At 41.5% G+C, this 24,830-nt stretch overlaps 4 protein-coding genes and 1 long non-coding RNA gene across 7 annotated transcripts; 2 read left to right on the forward strand and 3 right to left on the reverse strand.

Moving 5' to 3' along the window:
* Positions 1-421: 421 nt before the first annotated feature.
* Positions 422-2,605, forward strand: her5 (hairy-related 5). The gene is made up of 3 exons (XM_088375487.1): positions 422-674; positions 750-845; positions 1,335-2,605. Exons 1-3 carry the CDS (start codon positions 627-629, stop codon positions 1,782-1,784), a joined length of 594 nt encoding a protein of 197 aa, XP_088231613.1. The 5' UTR covers positions 422-626; the 3' UTR covers positions 1,785-2,605.
* A 374-nt stretch (positions 2,606-2,979) lies between these two features.
* Positions 2,980-3,686, reverse strand: LOC148404192 (uncharacterized). Of its 3 annotated transcripts, none has more exons than XR_015858531.1 (2): positions 3,476-3,686; positions 2,980-3,225 (listed from the first exon to the last, which is right to left on the reverse strand). It is a non-coding gene; the product is annotated as an uncharacterized LOC148404192 (long non-coding RNA). The 3 variants fall into 3 exon arrangements; XR_015858528.1 differs by having other exon boundaries at positions 2,980-3,228; XR_015858533.1 differs by having other exon boundaries at positions 2,980-3,228; positions 3,415-3,686.
* Positions 3,687-5,052: 1,366 nt separating this feature from the next.
* On the reverse strand, positions 5,053-7,231 carry pfdn6 (prefoldin subunit 6). The gene is made up of 4 exons (XM_088372108.1): positions 7,012-7,231; positions 6,807-6,877; positions 6,607-6,731; positions 5,053-5,348 (listed from the first exon to the last, which is right to left on the reverse strand). The coding sequence occupies exons 1-4, from the start codon at positions 7,073-7,075 to the stop codon at positions 5,228-5,230; spliced, it is 381 nt and encodes a 126-aa protein (XP_088228234.1). The 5' UTR covers positions 7,076-7,231; the 3' UTR covers positions 5,053-5,227.
* A 466-nt stretch (positions 7,232-7,697) lies between these two features.
* Positions 7,698-9,633, forward strand: mmgt1 (membrane magnesium transporter 1). The gene is made up of 4 exons (XM_088372094.1): positions 7,698-7,854; positions 8,171-8,223; positions 8,314-8,417; positions 8,966-9,633. Exons 1-4 carry the CDS (start codon positions 7,776-7,778, stop codon positions 9,111-9,113), a joined length of 384 nt encoding a protein of 127 aa, XP_088228220.1. The 5' UTR covers positions 7,698-7,775; the 3' UTR covers positions 9,114-9,633.
* A 1,309-nt stretch (positions 9,634-10,942) lies between these two features.
* Positions 10,943-24,723, reverse strand: ints6l (integrator complex subunit 6 like). The gene is made up of 18 exons (XM_088372043.1): positions 24,353-24,723; positions 24,146-24,223; positions 20,729-20,878; positions 18,613-18,702; positions 18,296-18,479; positions 18,085-18,213; positions 17,626-17,789; positions 16,068-16,220; positions 15,846-15,978; positions 15,534-15,628; positions 15,342-15,452; positions 14,598-14,813; positions 14,390-14,516; positions 14,180-14,322; positions 13,849-14,080; positions 13,196-13,579; positions 12,935-13,028; positions 10,943-12,826 (listed from the first exon to the last, which is right to left on the reverse strand). The coding sequence occupies exons 1-18, from the start codon at positions 24,461-24,463 to the stop codon at positions 12,724-12,726; spliced, it is 2,697 nt and encodes an 898-aa protein (XP_088228169.1). The 5' UTR covers positions 24,464-24,723; the 3' UTR covers positions 10,943-12,723.
* Between the last annotated feature and the right edge of the window lie 107 nt (positions 24,724-24,830).

The raw sequence follows: 24,830 nt of genomic DNA on the forward strand, positions 1-24,830 counted from the left end.
AGCCTAAACAAACAACACGCATGGACGTTCGGGTGTGAAGCGAGCAATCTGGTCTGCGCCGTAAATCTGTCCGTGTGCGTGCGTGTATGGAGGCAGGGCTGGCTATATTTTTTTTCCTCTATAAAAACTTTGACAAAAAAATATTTTTCCCGTTCAAAGTGCTGCCATAGATGATGTACACATATGCCACATTAGCACATAGATATTTATTCGTTTAATCCATCCATCCATCCATCCATCCATCCATCCATCCATCCATCCATCCATCCATCCATCCATCCATCCATCCATCCATCCATCCATCCATCCATCCATCCATCCATCCATTATTATTATTTACGTATTTTATATATTGCCTATACCTCATCTTTCGCGTGTAGTTGAACATCTGCGTAAACGTAGCCAAACATTTTTTTTTTCCGTGGGAGACGTTATTTTACATGTGAATTAAATGTCATGCGGCGCATGCGTCAACGGATTACATGTAAATGAAATTGGCCTCTCTTCTTTTCATGGGTGCTTGTGGGCGCGGCAGGGACGTCGATATATTTGCAAACCAGGTGCAAAACATTCACATTCTGTTTGGATTTGTGTAGATTGATCTGCACGCATTCGGGTGGGTCAGCATGAAAGCGTTGACTTCACCACTGCCTCACAGGCACAGGATGAGGAGGGTAAGCTGCGGATTTGGAACTGATAAAAACAACAAAAAGTGTTTGTGATGCTAGCAATATTCATCTTTTTCAAAGGTGTCGAAACCTGTGATGGAGAAACGCAGACGGGACCGCATCAACCGCAGTTTGGAGACGTTAAGAGTTTTAATGCTGGAGAACACACACAATGAGGTACACGCTACAGCCTAATGCGCCACTAAACTATGTCGTAAATACTTGTATAAAAATCGAGTTGTTTAGTGTTCATAAATTTGTTTAAAACAAATAATAAATACATTAAGTTTGATATCGATGTACAGTACGCTGCTGTAATAATAAGCAGATGAATTACATTTCATTATTTTAAGACAGGTGCATAAAAAATGTTTACACGGGTAACTGCACATTTGGACCATTTTATATATGAAAATAAATTATTATACTATTACTGCTCCTCCTCCTGCTTCTGCCACTTTGCTTTTCGGGTTTCTGAGGGACTGACGTAAATCGCTTCTTCTAGCCCTTATTCCGTCAGTGTACCGTTTGTCATCAGTCGGCCAGACTCTTAGGCCTGTAAATATATGTATGTGTGAAAATAGCTTTTAGGTGATGCATAAAAAGTACCCATGCACTCCAGATGATTCTGACGTTGACTTTTGGACCTTTTCCTCTTCATTTTAGAAGTTAACAAACCCCAAAGTGGAGAAGGCTGAGATCCTGGAGAGCGTGGTGCAATTCTTGAAGTCAGAAAAGGAAGAGAGGGTTCAACGTGCAATTACACCCGGCTTGTCGTCCCAGGGGCAGCGACCCAGTGGCCCACAGCAGCAACACGATTACCAGGAGGGCATGAGGTCGTGTCTCCTAAGGATCAGACGTTTCATAGCCAGTGATGAACCAGGGTCCAACCGAGTGTCTCGAGAGCCCGCTTCAGTGAGTCAACCCCCACACGTCCACTCTGTGTATCCTGCGCATCTGAGCCAGCACCAACACCAGCTCCAGGACACCACCCCCCATCCTTATCCAAGCCAGGGTACTGAGTATCAGTTCTGTGACATCAGGAAGTTGCTCCCCCCACCCACAACCTGCGCCCAGAGTCTAGACCCTGTGTGGAGGCCCTGGCCCCAGTCATGAATTCCCTCATGTATGCGAGATTCTGTTTTTCATCCGTGGCATGCCAATAGACCAACATTTTTGAGAATGCGAACCACTCTTACGTACTGACAAAAGGGCTACCAGTTTCATACACACTTCTGAAATAACACCTTTGCTCAGATGATCTCCATTTATACTTTTTTTAATATTAATTGATTTCCTACAACAATTATTTTACAAGGTAGGAGAGATACAACATAGTATATCAAGACAACACTTTTTTTTCTATAGATCTCTGCAAGTGTTTACATTTTCAAATATACAGAGCAGCTGACTTCTTTGCAGCCACGTTGATGTCTCCTGCAGTAGACTGCCTAAATATACAATCACGGATAGTTTTGTCCAACCTATTTTTTCAGGGGTTTTCTTTTTTCAAAACAAGATGCAAAAAGTCTTGGATTTTTGCTTTTTTTCTCTATTTTTTCCAGGGTTGTGAAAGGACATTGAAGTTCACACATACTTGATGCACATTGGACACCCCACTGACATGCTAATGAAGGGTTGGGTTGGTTTTCACATGTAGAAGGACACAAGAGTGGCCATTCACACAATGTGCACCAATCCAGACCGCACCTAATCTACAAAAGCTTCAACACAATTGGATAATTGGTTTGAAACGTGTTTGCCACCACATGGTCAAGTCTTCATCGAAGAGAAATGAAAACATGTTTGTATTGTAAATCAGATGAAGTGAAATAATTGATTCCAACTTAATACAAACCGACATGCTGTTCATTTCACATTATCATACCATAATTCCTTCATCAATTCAAAATGTCAACATCAACAAAATAAAGCATTTTTTTTTAACATTACAGTCATCAGAAGGCTTGTTTCTCAAATCATTGGGGTCCCAGGGTAGAAGGGCAATTATTGAATAACTAAAAGGACCATTAAATAATTGATTTTGTTTTTTTATCAAATACCCTTGCTTGTAGCATATGCTGCCCAATACAGTACTGATGTCAGTGTGTTAAAGAGATACAACTGTGGCTTTAATCAAAAAGTCTTTGAAATTTCATCTTGTATCTATTTAAAATATAGTATTGATTATTTGCGTTTCATGTATATTTTATATATCATTTAAAAATATTCTTGTTTTTTTTTTTTTTGTTCTTCATCTTTAGTCAATGATTTCGAACTGTTTGGAAATCCATCGGATAGCCAAATAGTATATACTTATTGTAGTGGACTATACTTTTAAGGCAAATGTTTAAAACCTTTTCAATGACGATCGATTTTAAGGACTTGAGAGTGGATGGGGCGGCTGACTGTTAGAAAGATGAAAGTTAGGTGAAATCAGCATCTGAATGCGCACCTTAATGGGTCTTCAGTACTGGCCATCAGAAAACAAAAGAGTGCCAACAACCTTGCAGAAATGTGTGCACGACTTCGAGCATTCGACGGGAATGGAGGGCAGCTGCTGGAAAACAAAATGTGGGGAGAACATGATATTGTTAATAAATTACAATTCACTGCATGGTCAATCTAGTACAAAAACTAATTTGTGTAATTTACTAAACCAAGGCGATACGATAATCGAGTAAGCAAAGTAAACACATTTAAATTACAATGATATTTGGATTTATGTAATGGGAACTCTCCAAACCGCGTGATGTGTTTATGTAGCAGGGAACTATCTTGAAAAGCACAATTTCCTTGCAGCCTGCCTCTCTGAATGGAGGTGTTAGTCCCGCTGGGTTGATCGCATGGCCAGGATTTTCTTTCAATTCCAGATTAAACCTCCCGCAGGAAGGAGCATCAATGGGAAGAATGAGATCAGCCTTTCATTGAGGAGCATCTGCCTCCCAAAAAGCAGATTAAACATCATTTATTGTCTGCGTGTAAAACAGCAAAGCAGGATTAGTTGGCTCATTTTGAAGGCACCTGTTGAACAGGAGCATTGAAGGATACTTCCACGAGAAAGAGATAGCGGTGCAAATGTGTTTTAGCGCCACCACAAGGCCGCTATTGGGAAAAGCGACGCAGCAATTTGGCCACAACGTCATCACACCCTTAGGGTTGAACTATTTCTTGACCTGTGCGTAAACTAACCAAAGTATTGTGTTTGAATACATTGCTAATGATTATTATATCAGCATTACATTTGATCAAATATCTTTCAGCCATATGCGTGCAAGTAGGTGAGAACACTCGCGGTCGCTCTTCGTAACATTCTGTTTGTGTCAAATGGCAGCGTGGGATCCCTCACACCCACGCGCCAGTGACCTCGCAGGCTCGTGCGCACCAGTAGTGAGTGTCAACTTCACACCGTAAAGACCAAACTGCGTTTGTTTTACTGGAATACCACCACGTTACGTGTGCTACTATTGCGGCAGATGTGCCTATTAAACATTACATTCTCTGACCACGTTTCTTCGTTATTTCTTCATATGATAAGGAAGGGGGGGGATATTATGGATTCTCCACAAAACGTTTCTATTCAAAGTGCCACTCATCTCCTTACAAAACACACGAAAAGCAGGAAAGAAAATCCAGAGTCTCCCTGAGAGCAAGTAGAGGAACAAAATTATGGGTTAGGTCATCTGTCATTTTCAGTTAAAATACACTTCTGCATTACATACTCTGGTAACTTGCCAGTAATTGAATAAAATTGAGAGATGTCTGTTGAAATGTCACAGAATTTTGTAAAAGATGTTGGCTCTTCCTAGTCAGCAGTGTCTAACATTTGGGCCATATCAAACAGACTGGGAAGATTGTGGAAAAGGGCAGAAAAGGTAGACCGAGGAAGATTTCAAAGTGTCAACACGGAAAATCACAAGCTGGTCTTGAAAATGGAAACTGCGTTACCAAGAAAATACAGTTCAAGAAAATGAGTCTGCAAAACCCGCTGACAGCAAACTGATTGATGACGAATACCGTTTGTCACTGGGTAAATCCATGTGTCAGACTGCAAACAGTTAGTAAAGAAATGCAACATTATTTTTTTCACACACAATTGGGGATTCCTTATCCTCTATTTGATCCAATAAAGTTTTGTTTGATTTCTTTCAATTTCCGAATGGTTGTATTAATTACATAAATGTTTTTGGGAACATGCGTGATGCATTTTTTTCTACTGCTAAATTACACATCTAAATGATCCACCTCTAAGGGCAGTGATACCAGGGCTTTTATACAGTGCACACTGTCTAGTCATCCTGCATGTCAATAAACCATTTTCATTTTTGAACACTGCATTGGTAATGTGGCTTAGCATCATCATTTACACAAGATGTTGAAACAGTTTCATGAAAAAAAGTTTATTATTAATTACAAACAGAAGCATTGCAACGGTAAAGTTGCATTTGAATGACAGAGATGCAGGTGGATTTCGATCCCATCTTCTGAGCTGTCGGGCTACAAGTGTGTCTATGTGAAGGGCATGCACGCATACTGATGATTTGCATCTCTTCACTTGGTCAGACTTTACCAACAGAGAGGCCTTGCGCTTTCTGAAACTCTTGTTGTAAACTGGACAAAAGCTGTCGGTGCTGGTCGGACTTCTTCTCCAAGTCTTTCAGGAGCGTATCATACCGCTGACTGTAACAGAAACGGAGAAATTAAAAATAAACATCTCAAGTCTATTTCCAGTTAGACTGAAAGCATTTCTAAGACCTGTCAAGTGGAGGACCTTGCTCACTTTTGTGGTGGAGCAGTTGACATTTCACAAACGTGTTTTGGACAAATATTTATTTATGTGCCAGGACAAAGCAATAAGTTTTGTTTTGATGCCACCTGGTGGAATCTTGGTGTCAGTGACGTATGTTGAAGCGAGTTAAGCTTCATTTAGTTCAGTGCTTCAGAGCTGGAATCTATCCCGGCTGACTGAGTTGGAGCTGGGGTACACCCTTGTTAGAACAGGCCTCTTTGGCACATGTGATTAGCTAAGTAGCTTGAGCTATGCCGCTATCCTTGATCCTTCTCTATGACACTCTTTGCACACACATATGAGTTGATCTCAGTTAAGACTGCAAGGTCACAAATTATCACACAGACTAGGCAGAGTCACCCCCTTGTAGGAGGGCGACCAAAAGTAGCATAAGAGTAGGGATCTTGGAGGTGGGGGTTAGACCTTCTTCCACAATCTCGCAGAGAAGGCTCCATAGCTGTGTATCGTTTTTTCTGGCATACATCAAACAGTTACACTGAAAAGGCAGCCTCCTGGTTATTACGATTAGCATAGCTAGCATTAAAGATAGAAGAACTGGGACAAAATATCACGGTCGTGACACTGTTTATTGTTTATACATTATCTATCTATCTATCTATCTATCTATCTATCTATCTATCTATCTAATAATATTAAGCTATATTGTCTATCTGTATCTAACTGGATGGCTCCTGAATTTCCCCCAAGTTGTGACAAGAGTTGAGTTTTTGGAATATATAGGTGGAAGCCAGAGACTAAAGTCCCACCCTTTGAACCCCCTCCCCCAAAACGTTATCGGAGAGATGCTAATCTGCGTTCAACCTACTGCCAAGGTGCCTTTGAGCAAGGCACTGAACTGCATAAGGATGGGGACATCTCCTCTTGCATTGCTGTATTTGTGTGGTGTGTAATACGGCTTCGTCCCACATTACAAAAACATGCTCGGTTAACTGAATACACAAAATTGTCCATAAGTGTGAATGTGATTGCATGCTCATCTGATGTGCCCTGCACTTGCCTAGCGATCAGACCAGGGTGTACCCACCTCCCACCCACAAATCAATAAGGGTAGCCTCAGCTAACCCGTGACAGTTATGAAAACAGAAAATGGATAGATGGATAGAAGCAGCTATACAAACAGTAACTTACATTTCTCCATTGATGTATTCCAGCCTTTTTGTCACAGTTGCTTTGGCCTCGTCCAAATCTTGTTTTACCAAAACAGGGCCAATCAATTTGTACACCGTATTTGCACTGTCTAATATATCAAGCTCCTATGAAAAAGAAAAACAATCTGCCAGGTTATTATTCCCATTTATAACCCACGTGGACTATATGACAAACATTACCTCTTTTACGATATTGTTCTCTGCTAGCTGCGTTTCCAGCTTCTGTCGGGCTGACATGCTCTTGCTAACATCTAAGAAGCACAGACAATCGGTAGTGAGTCAGTTGGGTAAGGACATTTTAATCGTGAACAACAATGGACAGAATTCAAGAAGATGTCCTTATTTGGAAAGCTAGCAAGTCACAACGGCCTAAAACGCTGCTTACCTTTTTGCATCTGAGTATATTTTTCTAACTCGGTGTTTAATTTCTTTTGAATGGCCTCTGTCATGTTGATCTTTTCTTATGTAGCCACAAATGACAAGTTCGTTCAGTTAATATTTCACAAAACAACGTCTTGGCTTGCTAAATGTGGACCCAAGCACCGGAAAAGGTGATGGCTGTAGCCGGATATTTCTCTTCTTCGTTGGTAGTATTTTGGTAGTTTGTAGGTGCATTACCGCCGTCTACTGACCTGGAATATAGAGCAGGAAAATATGCTCACGCAAAAGTCAATTACATTCGTGAGATTTCGTTGTTTTGCTCAACTTTAGATAGATAATTGTATACATAATAATCATACATAATACCTTTACATAATTTCATATTAAAAAGCCCTTCAACAAAATATTTCAATTATAGATCAAATATAGATATTAAGTGTGGTACACGTACTGTCCCGACAGTGGTCAGTAATAGAATCACTTTTTAAGTAGTTTAAAGCAGTTTTTAATAATTAGATCTGCTTTTAAGTTTTAAGAGCTGGCTTTTAAATATTTATGTTGGTAAAATTTATTGTTCACCTTTGTTCTGAGCGCATCATTGTTTTTCTGAGTGGAGATTGAGCTTAATTTCACTGTTGTCCAGCGCAGTGTTTAAGTTCAAACTGTGCATAACTTTTCATATTTCATGGGACGCGATGATTTTCCTTTGTGGACTTTTTTGCGACACCGTTTGACTTTACGGCACTGCACAGAGTTGTCCCGTGGAAAATGGCTTCTTCGTTTTGGAAAGGTGTCGTCAGCATAGGACTATTTTCCTTAGCACACGCAGCTTTCTCAGCGGCACAACGTGAGTTTCTTTGCGTGGAGGGGGCGCATGGTTGTTGGTCCAGTTGTCACCGTGGAGAGGGGCTCGGATGGCAGGGATGCATTTTAAAGTCTGGCGAGGCCTTATGCTGCGACGGTTAGCTTGCATGATGCTAACTCAGCTCAGATGAGCTCACGTAGGGATGACACCCTTGGCGTCTTAACTTAATGGTGCAATTCATCTTATGTGCCTTGACCGTCACAATCTTTTAAACGACACTTGGATGTGCAGTTCATTGTATGTCAAAATACATTTAGATGTTCAATTGACTTGATTTCAACTGATCTTCCTCCATCAGATCGATCTTACATGCGACTTACAGAGAAAGAAAACGAAACCCTGCCAATCGACGTGAGTCTTGTGCATTTTTCCTACCTTTAAGATTAGCGTCGCTCACAAGGAGATGTTTTGACACGACGGCTTTATTTTTTTATATCGCAGATTGTGCTCCAGACATTACTCTCGTTCGTCATGACCTGCTATGGTATTGTCCATATTGCTGGGGAGTTTAAAGACGTGGACGCCTCCTCGGAGCTCAAGAACAAGTAGGTTCCAACCACAGTCATTGTGTCACTAACATTTGACTGTTAATTGTTGTAGTGTGAATATCGTGAAATGCACTGTATTATGACGAACAATAAATCAATTATAAATCACGGAAACAGCTCACCTTTGACCGCCCAAAAAGTGCTGAAAGCTACCTGAAACATTTATATCGACCACAGTGGATCATATGGAGGCATTTGAGGACATGCAGACAAAGTTACATCAAATTTGTATGAAGCAGACGAAAATAATATGGTGCCCAAATTTTTGTCACCCAACATTGAATACTACATAACGAGATGTATTTTAGCTAGAATTTTGCAGGGGTTGCTAACTATAAATTCTGGACTACAAAAAAAACCAATATGCCTGTAAAGTTTGTCATGTTATCATGATCACTGAGTTGAAGTCTTAGGTGTTGCTGGTTGTGACCCCCAAAGTTTTGAGTGAGGTGCAGTTTTACCTCCACTTCCAAATGTTCTATCCTTAGGAGTGTAATTGCGAATTCCCTGTTTTAATGTGAATAAATTATTTCCACCCTCAACAGAACGTTTGACACACTGAGGAATCATCCGTCTTTTTACCTTTTCAACCACCGAGGACGAGTGCTGTTCCGCACCGCCGAGGAAGAGCCGTCCTCTCAGCAAGCTCTTCCTAACCCGCTACGGCTTCGCAAGCTGGAGCATTTGCACTGAGACTGGCCTTTTCCCTGCCTGTAAAATTACTAATGTCAGATAGGATTTTTTGTTGTCGTTAGACAGAGGAGCCAGAGTCACCATTCACTATCCATCTTTTTTTTTTTTTTTTTTGTATATGTATTTGTACATAATCATTCAGACATGCTGTACAAACATGCACCCCTGTTCACTAAAGTAGTCATCTCCACCAGTGTGCCAACCTTTCAGTTATTTTGTATTTACTGTATGGAAATGCTTTGGAGTCTTGCGTACCGAGGCATCTAGCCATTGTGTCCCTTCCGACACTACTTTGGATATTTCTCTCCTTTGCACTTAATATTCTCTGTATGAAGGGTAGAAAAAAAACTCATTTCATTCATCATGTCAGGACAGCATTTAGTTTGAACTTTTTTTAAATTTAGCTCCCTGAAGACATAGGGTGAAGAGCAAATGTTGACAAGACTTGGAAGAGAAATGACGGTGCATCTGTTTTCATTGACATTTTGTTATATTATTTAATAAACACAATCAGATTTTACTTTTGATGTTTGAACTTAATCTGGTTTTACATTTGGATTTAGATCGTTTCAAATAAGATCTATCGCAGTAACCTGCTCATTGGTGCATCCCCCAAAAAATCTTATTCTAATCTAGACTTGCTTTCCTCGAATACCAACTGCCCTCATGTCTTACCTCACTACATCGCTTAGTTCTTCTAGTTCACTTGTCTGGCAGCTCCTTCTACAAGTTTGATCATCTTTAAAATTTGATGCATCCAAACAATCTAGTCCTCTGCCACTCTCCACATCATGTGGTACCACAGTTCCTCTCTGCATTGGGTACCTTGTCTAAGACTTTTTACAACTGCACTATGCAGCTCCTTCTCACCTTCGTTCCTCACTCACAAGTCAACACATTAGGCATTTCCCACTGTATTCTGGTCTCCTCAGTTTGGTGTCTCACTTCTTTTAGCTTCTTCCTCTTGCGTCATAAAAATCAAATGATTTAAAAGAACCCCGGGGTGTTTTCGTGTGTTCTCCACTAGATATCAGCAGAAAGCCTTCATTGCAACATTTAAAGCTATAGTGACTCGAGACAATTTGGGGATGGACTGACCGAAGGTATGATTGTTGTACTGATCTTTTGTACGTACTGTATTGTATATGTACACGCATACAAAAATCATGCATCCGCATATCGATTTACCTCAGGATGGGCTATTCGAGCCCAAGCCTGGCTGCCCCATCCCAGCTGATTTTGTACAGTGAGTGGAGCTCTGGACAACTTCCTGAATAAGCGAGTTGCAGACCTCGCCTGCGCATGCGTAAAACAAGGCTACCAAACGACGAGCAGTTTTGCATGAGAGGCCTAGCTAGTTCTACATAGATGTATGCCTAACTGTAATGCTTGAAGCTTGCAGGTTTTATTTTAAAGGCCTTACATTTTAAGTGATGAACCGACAGGTGCACTTTGAGTAACGTTCATCTGTTCTAATGAGGTTTAAAGGCTTCTTTGTGTAAAAAAAAAAACTTTCAAAGCTATTGTAATAGTTGTAAACCTTCGTTCATTCTTGACAATTTTCCTACAGATATAACCCAGAAGGAAGCAGGGCGGAGCATTTTCAGTAAAGAATTCAACTACAGAGACAAAGAGCAAGTTGACAATGGTTTTTTTTTTTGGCAGGAATGTTTGCAGTGATATTAACTACTAACTTTAGCTAGTAGCCTAAACCATTCGTGAGAGAGCAGAATCATCCAGTTGCCCCAACAGCAAAATGTAGAGTGCAAAAAGTAGCTTTTTTTAAATTTAGACATCTCCTTGCAAGCACACGTCTTTAAAACAGTTGATACCATTTTAGAGGTGGTTTATTTGTTTTGTACAAAAATCGAATAAAACTTCAAGTTTACAAAATTGACTTTCAAAATAGTTGTCTTCATCTGAAATAAACAAATTCACAAAAATAATCAGTCTGCCTTATGAACGTGAAACAGTAGTGTACATTGGTCATGAAAACAACGGTTACGTCATCAATGTAACAGATGTAACTGTCAGCCGAGGCCACACAGATGCACAAATTCCTTCAAATGAAGTTGACACACTGCCAGTCAGTGAAGACACACTATTGGGGTAAGAAATGTGCACGCATGACTTGGCATACGTTTCGGGACTTAAAATGAGAGATGGAATTTTCAGATCAGTGGTTATGGTCAATTTGCTAGAAATCTGTGTCATCGCCAAAAGAGTGACATTGTAAAATGGGTGTGTGTTCTCAACGGACACGGACAGCTGCACACAAGTAAGAAAACATTCTGTTGCTGTAAAGGAGGGTGACCTCTCTGCATTGCATCAACATCCTCTAACACTGATACAGTATCACTTAAGAACATCTGCGTCCATCCCTTTCAAACACTATTGCATGTTGTTTGTTTGCAGCATGTCAATACAGCTCTCAAATCGGGACAAAAACCATCCCAATATGTAGTATTTTCTATATGATTTTCCAATCATTTTTGGAACACATTTTTGAACTTTTGGAGGCATCTCAGGGTGATTGACCACCCTATGCAAAACCAAATTTGTGAGTAAGTTTTCTGTACAAATACTGCTCTTACCGGATTTACATGGATAAAATACTATATTTGCAAAACAAGGGGTAAAAAGCCAAAAACTAAACTCAGTCGAGATTCTGGTTTTATTTCTTGGCAACCAAACGAAACCGGGGATTAAAATAAAACCATTCTTAGTATGGAATTGTGGAGAGTCTATTTTAATAGCAATTCTACTTGCTACTTTTGGCACTGAATGTTCCCAGATTGCAGTAGTCCCCATAGTAAATGATTTTTAGAGGATACCTGACAGGTAGGATGGACTATTTCAAACCTGTCTGACCCAAATCACATTAAAAACCTTCAGAGTGAGTTCAACTCAGCCATGCTAGAAAGTGCGCCCAAAATAGGCCCAATGACACTCCCTGCATGCAGGTGCCACAGGATATTAGACGGCTACAGTATGTGTTGAGTCATTGTGCCCATAGGTTGGATGTCACAATTGATTTATACTGAGATGTCTTTTACATTTTATAAATCTTCCAATTGTAAAAATTCAGCTCATTTGCATTGATCTTTATCAAGCTATCTGGACATTGGGGCAATAATCCTGACCTCAACAGTACCTCTGGTATATGGTATATTGCTTTCCACAACGTAGAGTTCTAGATGTACACATACCAGTAAGAGGAGATGGAAAAAGAGCAGTCATGGCAGTCCAAACGGGAGGTCACGCCTTATTGTTTTCAAAACAGTGATTTAAGCTTCTGGAACAGGTTTCAGACCAGCTGAAGAAGGATGTGTGCTGCCATTTCAGGATGTTTTATGGCTTATTGTCTGTGTGTTTGTCTACCGAATGATTATGGATGTCGTCAGTCGGTATCAAGAGGATTACGGCATATTCATAAAGTCGCTCTGCTTATCCTCAATGAATGTGTCGTGCAGATAAGCTTTCCCTCGGCCGCTAACAGGATGTGACGTAACAGCATGTGGACTGTTCTCATAGAAGTGCCTTTGTGTGTCTTTTTTTGGCCTCTCATTTTTGTGTTGTCCATGACGACGCAAAGTTCAATTGCTGTTCCTTAACTGCCAGGATCGCTGTGCAGCTGTGATGGTTTCCCATGCTTTTCGTCCAATTTGACAAGGGTAAGCTCCAACTGCTGGATCAGCATTCGCTTCTTGAATCTGGAAGAGATGGTTGAGGAGGAGGGAGACGGATGAAATTCTACTACTGCATACAGGTTTGAATTCACAAGTGTCTTGTTGTAAGACGTGATGCTCGACAGTCCTTACCTGGAGGCCTCTTTGATGGCGTGTTGGATAAAGTAGCGCTGGACATTGACCGGTCCTTTCACCTGCTGCAGTAGTCCGAGTATTGCCTCAAAGTCTGTGGACAGGAATAAAGACAAGAAACAAAGCTGAGTCATTCGGTATATGTCTCGAGCCACAGTGATAGTCAAAACGTGCAAATTGATCACAAAAGCAGTTTTGGAAAACACTATTGTTACATTGTATTGAGGAGAAGGAAACATGCCTCACAGGCTTTTTACTCACTTCTGCCAGGTTTACGGACCTCCTTGATGACCCGTGCCCGCAGTTCTGCTTGACTGCCATCGAGCGGTGGTATGAATATGGTCTCCAGCACTGCTGGATCCATATCTGCGCTCTCGAACTGGCTCTGTGGACTCAGCCGCTCGCAGTTGTATCGCTCATCGAGTGACTGCTCCTCTTGAGTGTCTTGAATCACTGCTTTCTCCTTGGTTATATTAACCTCCTCCTCCCCCCGATCCACTGCTTCTAATGGAGCTTTTCCCTCCAAGTTGAGCGAAGGTTGGCTTCCTGTGACAAGGTCCACCTCACTGGGCCAATTCTCCCCTGACTCAGGCCCAGGAGCAACATCACCATTACTCTCAGGAACCACCACATTGCCATCCAGCCCTGAAGACAATAATGATACAATGTGTTTAGCTTCTCCTGAAGTCCATGAAGTCTGTATGACAGGTGACTTCCTGATGGTAATCGGCCATCATCTCCCTTTTTAATGTTGTTTGCAGTTGGGTCTCTGGCCTACCTGCCCACCCTTCAATTGTGAAAGTGCACAACCACGTCAATCTTTTGTTATCTTCCAGTTTACAAAAATGTGCCTGTAAGCACGTCGTTCTGAATTCCGCCTGATCTTTTCGACACCATTGACCCGACAATCCTACCTTTGTGCTGCGGTATGACTTTCAGGAGATTCGGTTGCCCCGGAACCCCAGCTGGACTCTTTCCAATCAGAATGTGGTTGGTGCCGACCGGTGGAGTCTGGGGCCGCCGTAGCAACGGTGACATACTCCGCCTTCTCTTCAGTGTGGCACCCGCATTTGAGTCACTGGAATTGGCCCTTTTCTTGTTTTGAGGGCCCAAGACAAACTCATCGGCCTCATCAATCATCATTCCCTGGGAAATACATCAGACAAACATAAGCATCATCTTGATGATGATTCACTACAAACAAAATATAGATCTGCTGACTTTAGGCGAGAGACAGATTACTACCTTCTTATCTTGCTTGAAAGGATTCCCAAAGGTGTGTAATCGTTTCGGTTGATCGGGGTCGATTTCTCTCAGAGGAGACGGCATCATCTTCAGGTACTCCTGGTAGTTGCCCATCTGTGCCACTGGGATACTATGCAGGTAATCTAACAAGCACAGTTCCTTAAGATTCTTTTTACATGTGACATGGTTGAAAAATGGGATCCGACATACCTTCATCCTGCCCTCTGATTAGTTTCTGTGAAGTCCGCAGTAAGTTAGAGCGCATTCGAGTCAGCTGATCCAGAAGATTCCGTCTTGGAATGTCGTAGGCATTTCGATAAGCTTGAGGCTTCACATCCTGGGAAAAAAAAGACATGTTTGAATATTCCACACAAGTAAAACAAATATTTAATACAGCCACATATTAACCTCCACCTACCTTGTTGAGCAGGGCGATCTGAAATCCGGAAAACTCCTTTAAGTTGATGTCCACCATGCGAAGTGGACCCTCGCCAGTGATTCCATGTAGTAGCTGCTTAAAATCTTGGCGGTGGGCCAGAGACAATGAACTGGAGTGGTTCTTTACCCTCATGCCAGTTTCCTGGGGAGCCTTCTTCCCCACAGATACGATCAAGCGCTCAGACTCGATCTTTGCCTTGATGAAGGACAAAAAAATCTTCATTCGACAGGTCTGTGTTCAGAAACCAAATGTGCTCCTTTATCGATTATAAATGCTCATGAGAACATTTTCAGGCAAACGGGGATCTCACTGTAGCTACACGGTGTACAATGAATCCTTTAATACGGAGAGCCTCCAGGGCTGATCAATTCCCAAGTCCGACATGTGTGCAATGTGTGATCTTTTTTTTTTTTTTTTTACGTCACAAAAATCTGGACTTTGAACGAGGGAGTGTCGAAACTTTTTTTATCCAGTGTAGTTGATTCCCAAAGAAATTCCCCTACGTGGCCACCAATCACTAGAAAAAGTTCACTAGTAGAATTTATAAGTGTTAGAATTGATCAATTAATCGACAACAAATCGATGATCAATTTCATCGCTTCAAATGTTAATAATCATTTAGAGACATTTTTAACTAAGGATTGTCCAAATCTTCTAATTTCACGCCCTCAAAAGTAAACTTTCAAACAACTGAGAGATGAGACTTAGGAATCCTATGTTTACCTGCTGGCTGAGCTTCTTCAGATAAGAGATGACACTGTAACTCAGACCACAGTCCATGCTGTCGCCAATTAAATTTGGTGCCCCCATCATCCTCAGGGCTTTTTTCAAAGGCTGTTAAAAAGACATTCAATTTTGCATGAACAAACGCAACAAAATGTCACAAAAGCTGCAGGGGTGAGCTGATTGACTTACCAAGAGGTAGTATGGAGGCATCGTCTTTAGGTACATCTCCAAGGCTTGTCGCCATTTGAGGTTTGGTTTCAATTTGTGCACTTTGAACAAGTCATCTGAAACAAGAAATCCCCAATTGACCCCTTATTAACAGCCAGACGCTGATAAAATATTGGTGATGTTTCTCCGCTACAACTCTCTATGACCAATTCTGACTGCAAATGATGGCTGCATGGTGGAACTTGATCAGTAAGCTTTACACGATTAAAACCAGCACAGACTGACTGACCCAGGGGATTGGATACCGTGAAAAAGTTCTACAGTGTGTCTCACCAAGGAGTGGAAGGAGCACTGGGTAGTTATAAGGCATGACAAAGAGGTTGACACAAGTTAGAGTGGTGCTGGCTTTAAGGTAACCAAAAGGCTGGCCCAGGTCGCTTTGCTTCCCGCTGCTGTTCACAAACACCTGCGGGGAGAGGGTGAACAGATTTGTTTTGTGCATCAAATCACGAGAGCAACCTTGTTTGGGAGCGTGATCTGAGTGTGAACATCTACCTGCCAGCACATGTGGGGAGACTTCCTTTCCAGAATGTATTGGGTGAGAGGTGAGGGCTCTAGTTCGTATTTGTCAAACGGAAGTTTTTCTATCACCATTGGCTCACAGTCAACACAGGAGAAACGCACCACAGGGTGGGCAGTACGAGGGGGCTGGGGGATAGAAATTCACTTTCAGTAAAATTGTTTCTGTCGTCAGGGCATGGGTAATCCCAATAAACATTCACAGGTACACATTAGGTACACTTTCACACAAAAATCTGCTGATCCAAAGATAGTATAGTTCTATGTTGACTTACACTGTTACAGAAGTAGTCGTGTAACAATAGAATTATTATTGTGGTTGTAGTTTGCAGTGGGTGTGGTTAGCATGTCTGCGTCTTGTGGATCTGAAGACTGTAAATGACTCAAATGCGAGAGAGAAATAAAAATGACCCTATATAGTATTTGCAAAAGAGACTTATATGGCGCTTTATCTAGCGCATAGCTCAAAACATTTTAAGGAGCCAGATATTTATTTGAAAACACAGACACATTTCTGCCGTTTTATAACTACGAAATTGTTTGTTTTGTTTTTCCAAATGGATTACCTTAAGTCAAATCTAACATTGTATTGTGCCCAACGGTAGAATCTGGGTCAGTTATTGGACACGTTAATGTTGCTAAACAGTGATATGGATCGAGTTGTTAAAAACATCAGACATGCAGCTGTGCTAAAAGCCATTTGTGTCATTTTACAATTGGGGCTTTAACAAAGAAACCGTCACAGTACTCTATGTATTGATGTCTATGCCAGCAGCTGCCTGCCTGAATCGAGCTTGTGTCCCCGCTCGCTCCGGCAGCATCCAACAAGTGATCAAACTCCCTTTGATTGCTGTCGTAAGTGTGTGACAGGCTAGCATTAAAGTATAACTAAGACAAAGGCAATGATAGATACATTATCTAGCCAGACTTCATTGACTGCATACAGTCATAGCGACAGTGTCTGAAGTGACAAAGTTAAAAAAGAATGTAAACATGAAACTGTACGTTGTCGCTGGCCACTTTGTCACCCTCCTCCTTGCTAAATTAGTAGGAACTAGGAAGTGGGATTTCTTAATAGGAAGCAGATTTCTGTCCCAGCTGCCATTTCCCCTACACGCTGGTCTATAACTGTCAGAGGACTAGTGCTGACAACAAAACGGCACTTACGGTGACCTCACCACATTTCATCCGAGTACACAAATCATAAATCAATTTAATAATATTAACAACTTGGCTGGCAGCTAGTCAAGGGTGTACCCCAGCTCACCTATGACCCTGAACAAGTGAGTAGATAATTTGCGGTCATGTACAAATGCATTGGACACCATAACAAAGGCGCAAAATCTTATAAGAATTGTTTGTATGTAAAGTGCAGTGCAATCTACAACCACAACAACATACACAGTTTACAGTGAGATAATAGCAGAGTTGTACATTTGATTCGATGCAGCAGTTAGTTCATGACAGATGCAAGATCAGCAGGCCAATTCCAAAAAAGGGAGGGGGGGGGGGTTGAAGTTAAGTGTCTGCTCACCAGTGTAGGAGAGTTCTGGTCCGGCCAGAACGATTCCGGTATGGGCCAATGCCCAACTGGCACCCCTGTTTTGGGGTTGGGGCGCACATAGATGAGTTTGTGGCAACTGTGCCACAACTGTGGACTGAAGGACACAGTGGAGCGGCTTGACTCCACTGAGTTGTCTACAGAATAGAAGAGCCCATTGTTTGGTCAAAATATGGCATGTTAATCAGTGGTTACAGATGTTTTACATGGAGTTTTTTTGAAACAACAGATCTTCTTTCATTGCCGTTGATTTTGGGAATGGAAAAAAAATCCCAGTTTCTTTATGGCACTTAAGCTACATTTTTAGTTGTGCATCACTGCTCAAGATTAATTTCTACGGATTTTACGTGTATAAATTCTTCTTTGAAAGTAAAATGTCAAATTTTCAAGACACGAACAGCTTTAACTCAGGATGACATGTGGATAACTAACCTTCTCCAATAAGAGGTGGATCTGGCCCACTTTTCTCAAAATTAATGACAACGCCACTTTGGACTTTTTGGACAAGAGACTCTAGACACTGGTTCAGCATTCTTTGTGTTCGCACGCAGTATGATCGCCCTGAGACAAAAAACAATATGTGCATAGGTTTGTCGAGCGTATAAATAAATACCACAGGAAGTGAGTGAGTGAGCATGTCAACCTCCTGTGACTTCACACATTTGGGTGATGGCAGACTCATCGGTGGGGACGCTGCCAAGCTGCTCATTGTCTGCAGTAGCAGCTCCAGGGAGCCGAAGCACCAGCGCAAACAACCTCTGGTCCCAACGGAAGGGCTCTTTGGTGAGCTCACTGCCAGCCAGTGGTGAGTTAAGAGGCAGTTGAAGCTGCACAGGGGCAAAATGAAGGTTATTACATATGCACATCTCAGATCACCTGCCGTTTTCAGTGGCACAGAAAACACCATGGCAACACAGCAGTGTTGCTTGTGTGAGTGTGTGCGTGTTTTTTTTCATTCACCTCCTCTGGGACCCCGGAAGTGTGTGTGAGTTTGTTGCCATCAGTGATGGTGATGATTACAGAAGGCTCAAGGAAGAAAGGGTTACGGCCCTAAGAAGGAAACATCCAACATTCATCTACAAATTTAGACAAAGTAGTCAACGATCCATGCATTTTCAATTTTCTTATTACGTTGAGGCTCACAACAGAGCCAAATGATAACCAGTCAAACACATGATGAGAGAAACAACATTCACATTCAAACCCAGGAGCAATTAATGTTTTCAATGGACCTAACCTACATGATGTTTTTTGAATGTGTAAACTTGACATAAGGGTCAGCAAAAGAAGGTTGAAACAATAAAAGAGGTCAACGTGAGACAACTGCAGTGTATTTCAAAACTTCCACTAACTAGGGCTGTCACTATCAAATCCTTTTAGAATCAATTATCATAACATCTCTTCCATCTAGTAATCATCTAAAAAATATTCCAAACATAATCACTAATGAGACGTGCCCCTAACAAAGAAGAACGCACTGCAGTGTCAAGTTTGCACCAAGAGAGAGCGCTACTCGACTGTAAAAAATGTCATGAGTGTTTAAACGATAGATACAATAGGCTGGAAATTTCAATGTGGCTGGTGTACAACGGTAATGCTCAAAGGAAAGAAAAAAAATGCGTTTACCATTTGTTTTGTGATTTTAATCAAATCTTTCTCCCGGCCTTACTCCAAACTACTCGTGACCTTGTCGTCTGTTAGCCCCCTCTATTGGTGGGAAGTTGATACTGCAACCAATAGGTTTTGCCACAGTGATGATTTTTTTTTGGTCACAGTATTTAACACGGACTACTCAAACAATATTTACAAATATATGACCATTATATAGACAGCAAATGCTGGTCATAAAAGATTGTTGTTGTGGCTTTGCGACACTGTTAACAGCTTGAGTGGCTGTTCCGCCCACGAAACAGATGCCACCACGACTGCCCTGTAGAGGCCAGCCTTGTCTTACTGCAACGCAGACAGAGTGCTTAAAGAGATTTACACACTCCTGAACTGGGGTCACTACTTCACCATTGTAATCCACCCAGCCTTGTCATGAAGAGACGTGAGAGAGAAGTGAAGAATATGAAGCCAGATGGGGTGGATTAGAATCAGATGTCTCCTATGAATAAAGTCCAACTAACTAGAAGTTTTTACGCTAATCCTTCACTCAAGCAGTCAAAGTTCATGTGAATGTCTTAGAATTTACTTCTCAATTCACTGTTTAAGCACTATTACGATGGTCAAAACTGTAATTGTAGACTCACCGAGCAGCATAAGCACATCCAAAACATCAAATGCCAATAAAAGAGCTAAAACATTCAACTTTAATAAGATAATAATTAGGATACGGTATTTTCCCCTGTAGTGTCATCCACCCAGGGAATTACTACACCTCAAATAGACACTCTCTTTAATGTCTTATGGAAAACTGGGTGTTTCCACTAGTTTGAGTTAATAACATTTAGTATGACATCTGATATCTGCAGGAGTCACATGGAAGGCATTCCCACAACACACATTGCCTGCACAGCAGACATGGCATCTGTAAAGCTCAACTCCTCTGTGGCCTTTAAAGCAAAGGAATTGCAAAATGTAAAAACAAAAAATGCCTTGCTACAGGCGGAGCAAAGACTTTATTATATATATATTATTTATTCCTCTCATCTTTGTTACTCATGTGCAATGTTCTCGTTTGTATTATTCCTGTGTGAGCTACTGGAACCAGAATACATTAATCTTATCATTTAACAAATGCTAATAAAAATATACTATAATGTTTTTAAAAAATAGCTCTTAGTCTGCCGCGGTACGGTTTTACACCACTGCAACCAAAATACTTATTTTATTATGAACCTAATTGACAAAATCCATCATATACTGATCATTACGGGAAGAGATCTTGTGTTGTGTCTTGTGAGGTTAGGTAGATGTATTTGTTGTTTTGGCCAGTGAGTGTATAAGCATACTGCAGCATTTGTTTCATAAAGCCCTCTCCATAGGTGAGTGATTTGACTATGCACATCTTCTACCTTTTTTTGGAAGCAACAAATAACACCACAGAGGAGGACGACAACATCACATTCTGTACCTGTCCATAATTGTCGATGCCTGAGACGAGGCGGTTGAGGTTAAGCAGGTCAAAGGCTGTGCGAAGAGCGTGGCCTAATGTCGTCAGCCCAGACGCTTGCAGATTCTTCAGCTCACACATGAAGGTGGCATGGTTCTCCTTCCAACCTGCCTGAAATACAAACATTATGAAGTTGAACACAGTATAATGGAATAGCTATGTGATTTAAACCCTCCCAAATTTCTGAAAAATGGCAAATACTGTGCATTCTGTGCGTTCTCCGCAGACTGTGAAAAATGGCAAATACTGTGCATTCTCCACAGACTGTGTTTAAGCACTTTTCAGTTAAAAAGACGTGAAAAAAAAACCCATTAGGTTAGACAAACTCTTCAAATATGCAGTAACACGCGTAGACAGATCCACAGAGAAGAATCTAATTTCCTACAGAAGGCTCCAGAAATACACCTCCCACTGCTGCCTGTTCTCTGTCAGAAGACACAGAGTCCTACGGGAGAGGATGAGAGTGTGGAGCTGCTCTTGGACTTTTTCACCAGCGAGGTCAAGTACTTCAGTGCTGCAGCTTCATGCTTAATCTAAGGATGACCTGCAAGATTACCACCATGGCATGTTGAAAAGGGAGGGGCAGAAGAGAGCAGAAGAGAGCTAGCAATGTGTTTGCTTAAAGTGTAGGTAGGTAGGTAGGTAGGTAGGTAGGTAGGTAGGTAGGTAGGTAGGTAGGTAGGTAGGTAGGTAGGTAGGTAGGTAGGTAGGTAGGTAGGTAGGTAGGTAGGTAGGTAGGTAGGTAGGTAGGTAGGTAGGTAGGTAGGTAGGTAGGTAGGTAGGTAGGTAGGTAGGTAGGTAGGTAAATAGGTAGGTAGGTAGGTAGGTAAATAGGTAGGTCGGTAGGTGAGAATAGAGTAAGAGTGGAAAAGCAGAATGTAGGTGGAATCTCATTGTGGCTGCATGTATGATATTAGGTCATTTGAGCCACAACTCTGAGCTACTGAGCCAGGCTATACAGTAAAGCAAATACACCCTCATGTAGGCTGGTAGACATATAAGGCCTTGCTTGCACTCAATAATTCAGATTATGGAATCTTTTTATTTTCTTCCCACCCACCAGCCTCTCTCTCCGTCTATCAACAATTTATTGCCTGTGCAACGGCACAATTGAGTAGTCCCATGCAGCAAAATCATGTCCTTCCATCACAATCCTCCGTTGCACTCATCAGGCAGACACAACATACGGCAAGGTGACAAAAAACAAAGAGAGGCGGGATCAAGGGACAGACTATGTAGCTACCTTGGGTTAAGTATGAAATGGACAAGACTATGACCGTGAAAAGGTAATGCAGGGGTCAGGTGACAATTTTCCCTTTCAGGCATGATGAATGATGGTTTTCTGATCATAAGACACACTTTTGACTAAGTAATCAGGGATATCCTATACAACAACAGCAATTTATTTCACTTGCACCGCTTTAAAAAGGTACACCAATCTGATACAGGGTGGCAAAAAAAGATGCCAGACGGGCCTATGTCATATACTCATCAAAACATCTCTGTTTGAATTTCTCCTCTTTCAAAAGAACTACAACAAAGATGATTACCATAAAACAATTATCTGCAGATAGCCATGCAGCATCAAACCACTACTAAAAAAAAAAAACTGTTGCATCAACATGGTTAATCTGACTTGGACTGTTATATCAAAACAACCGAGTGGTCAAATTTAAGACCTGAGAGAATATGTAAACATAACCTTGAAATAAACAACTTAGATGTTCAAACTGGATTTATTGGCAAAATTGAAGCTGTTTTTCTATTCCCAGCGATAATGCTAAGAAAACTAAATAAGGCTTCTTAAAATCAACACATTCTCTTATCACACCACCGTGCCACTTTGACGGTAGGACAGAATTCTTTGAGATTGAAACAGAAGACTGATTGAAAATCAAGATCGAAACTTTGTGCCGCAATATGAATAGGGAATGATTAACCAGTGTGCATTTAATAATCATGGAGTAACAGCTCCATGTCATTAATCTAAGAATATTGCAGAGATCACATGGATTCGAATGCACACCAACATTATGTTCTTAGTAGTTCTTTCTTTTGAATTTGATTAGACAAGAACGAGGGCAGAGGGTAAAATCAATGAAAAATAATACCTAGCATTTCTCAACCAATCAAATACAATCTATAAATTTCACATAGTATGTGACATGTCAATTAATTGAAATCATTTGATAAAGAGAATGCAACTTTGTGTCTTGCCCCGGCACTGATGCTGCAACTACGGAACTACACGTCACAAAAACCGACACCATTGAGTGTCTACAGCATGTAAGCTGTGGCAAGCAGAAGAGCAACCCAACAACTAAATGGCTGGTATTTCTAAAACTTTCAAACTCAACTAGACTTCAAAGGATGGGGTGCAAATGGCATGCAGTTCCAACATACTATTATATGATCAAACTTTGGGATGAATTAAAGAAATATAAAATGTTCGTGTATGTCCTGATTTGAATATGCATTGAATTAACTGGATTACATTGCAATTTTAACATGTTTTGTCCTTTGCTTGTAAACCTCTTTGGGTTGGTGCTACACACCGATAGGATGTACGTAAATTCATCCGCATAAAAACCCACAGTCCGCTGCCAGGTTATAAAACATGTCAAATAGATGACATGATGAGGGGCTCTGAATAAATGGAGTGTATCACAGGTTGCATCAATTTTTGCCCATAGTGTGGGTGTGTATTTTGGAGATGGGGGAGTTTTATTACATTATTATTATTATTGTTGTTGTTGTTGTTGTCTACACAACAAGCGTAAATGGCAGAATCCTTTTAGGGAGATGGCCAGACATTCATTTGAATGCAATATGTAAACAATGATGAGTCTCTAGGATAATCCATCACACAGGGGCAGTGAGAAAGAGGAGAGTGAGGAGGGAGGAGTGGGTGTGATTGTGTGCTGAAACAGTGCTCACAGTATCGGTATGAAAAATAATCATCCTATATTGTTCCATTGCACTCACATCCAGTGAAGGAGGTTTATCAACTTTCAGCCCATGTTTGGCCAATGGTTATTCGCCAATAGGGCAGGGGGCGGGGTTAATGATGACTGACGGGTTCGTTGGCAAATGAGGATAGTGAACTGTGAAGGGAAAGTGACGTCTCAGTCGATAATAAATTTCTACGCCTCCATCTCAACGCCCGAGAGTTTCTCTACACAAAAGCAAAATGTCCGCTGGATGTAAGGAGGCAGCGCCGCTCTGCTTCTGCGGATAGCGCGAACAAATAAATTGCCGCTCTTTTGCTACCGGAAGGCCACCGAATGCTGGCAACACACAAGACGGACAATAAAAGCTCACGAACAGAAAAAACAAGTTGGACTGGCAAATGTAACAATTGTATCAGTTGCTAATTACCTTCACTCCGTATGGTGGATCATCGAATGTAACTAGCATGTACCTGTCGCCTCTACTAGCCGGGTCTCGGGCACGCAGCTGTCAAAAAAAGGAAAACCAAAACAACATATATTAATTTCGACCGATTTCGCTCAAGGAAGCCGACGCTCGCCAAAGAAACGTCCACAATTGCTGGGAAAATAAAGTCGGGGTAGAAGCGTTCGTTACCTTCATAAAGACCTCAACCGCGCCTTTAGCAATGTCCAGATACGTCGTACCCAAATAAGTGCGCTGATTCATAGAGGCGGACGTGTCTAACAGGAAAACTAAAATAGGCATTTTAAATGGAAAGTCGCGGTTGTATGTTCTTTTCTTTTTTTAATTAACAGTTATCCACATATGACCTATAGTACGGCCAAGCAGGTCACACATGTGCGTATATATTTTGTTATAATAAGCCCCCCCCCTCCAGAAGAGGGCCGCTGCCTCTGCCCTCCCTCTGTCCGCCTTTCCAGTGTTCTGGCTCGGCTCACGCTGTTCAACTTCTGTTCCCAAACGAAAGGAACACCCCCTGCCTCCGCCCCGACGTCATTGGCTCAGCGGGCTTGCTATGGACACGCCCCCTGTGCGCCAGACCTATATAAACAAGGACCAGCAACGCGATTGACGTGATCGTGCTTCGTTTGTTCGTCTTGGCAACTGCAAC

Source organism: Syngnathus floridae, chromosome 1 (genome assembly GCF_059516105.1).
Source record: "Syngnathus floridae isolate MCC-2025c chromosome 1, RoL_Sflo_1.0, whole genome shotgun sequence".
Lineage (NCBI taxonomy): Eukaryota > Metazoa > Chordata > Actinopteri > Syngnathiformes > Syngnathidae > Syngnathus > Syngnathus floridae.

What these genes read in the sequence shown, in the direction of transcription:
- her5 (XM_088375487.1), top strand. Translation starts at nt 627, where the DNA reads ATGAAAGCGTTGACTTCACCACTGCCTCACAGGCACAGGATGAGGAGG. An exon ending in ACAGGCACAGGATGAGGAGG is followed by an intron (nt 675 to 749) that starts GTAAGCTGCGGA and finishes TCTTTTTCAAAG; the next exon opens with GTGTCGAAACCTGTGATGGA. An exon ending in TGGAGAACACACACAATGAG is followed by an intron (nt 846 to 1,334) that starts GTACACGCTACA and finishes TCTTCATTTTAG; the next exon opens with AAGTTAACAAACCCCAAAGT.
- pfdn6 (XM_088372108.1), bottom strand. Translation starts at nt 7,075, where the DNA reads ATGACAGAGGCCATTCAAAAGAAATTAAACACCGAGTTAGAAAAATAT. An exon ending in ATATACTCAGATGCAAAAAG is followed by an intron (nt 6,878 to 7,011) that starts GTAAGCAGCGTT and finishes TGTGCTTCTTAG; the next exon opens with ATGTTAGCAAGAGCATGTCA. An exon ending in AGAACAATATCGTAAAAGAG is followed by an intron (nt 6,732 to 6,806) that starts GTAATGTTTGTC and finishes TCTTTTTCATAG; the next exon opens with GAGCTTGATATATTAGACAG.
- mmgt1 (XM_088372094.1), top strand. Translation starts at nt 7,776, where the DNA reads ATGGCTTCTTCGTTTTGGAAAGGTGTCGTCAGCATAGGACTATTTTCC. An exon ending in AGCTTTCTCAGCGGCACAAC is followed by an intron (nt 7,855 to 8,170) that starts GTGAGTTTCTTT and finishes TTCCTCCATCAG; the next exon opens with ATCGATCTTACATGCGACTT. An exon ending in ACGAAACCCTGCCAATCGAC is followed by an intron (nt 8,224 to 8,313) that starts GTGAGTCTTGTG and finishes TTTATATCGCAG; the next exon opens with ATTGTGCTCCAGACATTACT.
- ints6l (XM_088372043.1), bottom strand. Translation starts at nt 24,463, where the DNA reads ATGCCTATTTTAGTTTTCCTGTTAGACACGTCCGCCTCTATGAATCAG. An exon ending in GCATCGACAATTATGGACAG is followed by an intron (nt 18,703 to 20,728) that starts GTACAGAATGTG and finishes TTTCCTTCTTAG; the next exon opens with GGCCGTAACCCTTTCTTCCT. An exon ending in TCCACCTCTTATTGGAGAAG is followed by an intron (nt 17,790 to 18,084) that starts GTTAGTTATCCA and finishes TCTATTCTGTAG; the next exon opens with ACAACTCAGTGGAGTCAAGC.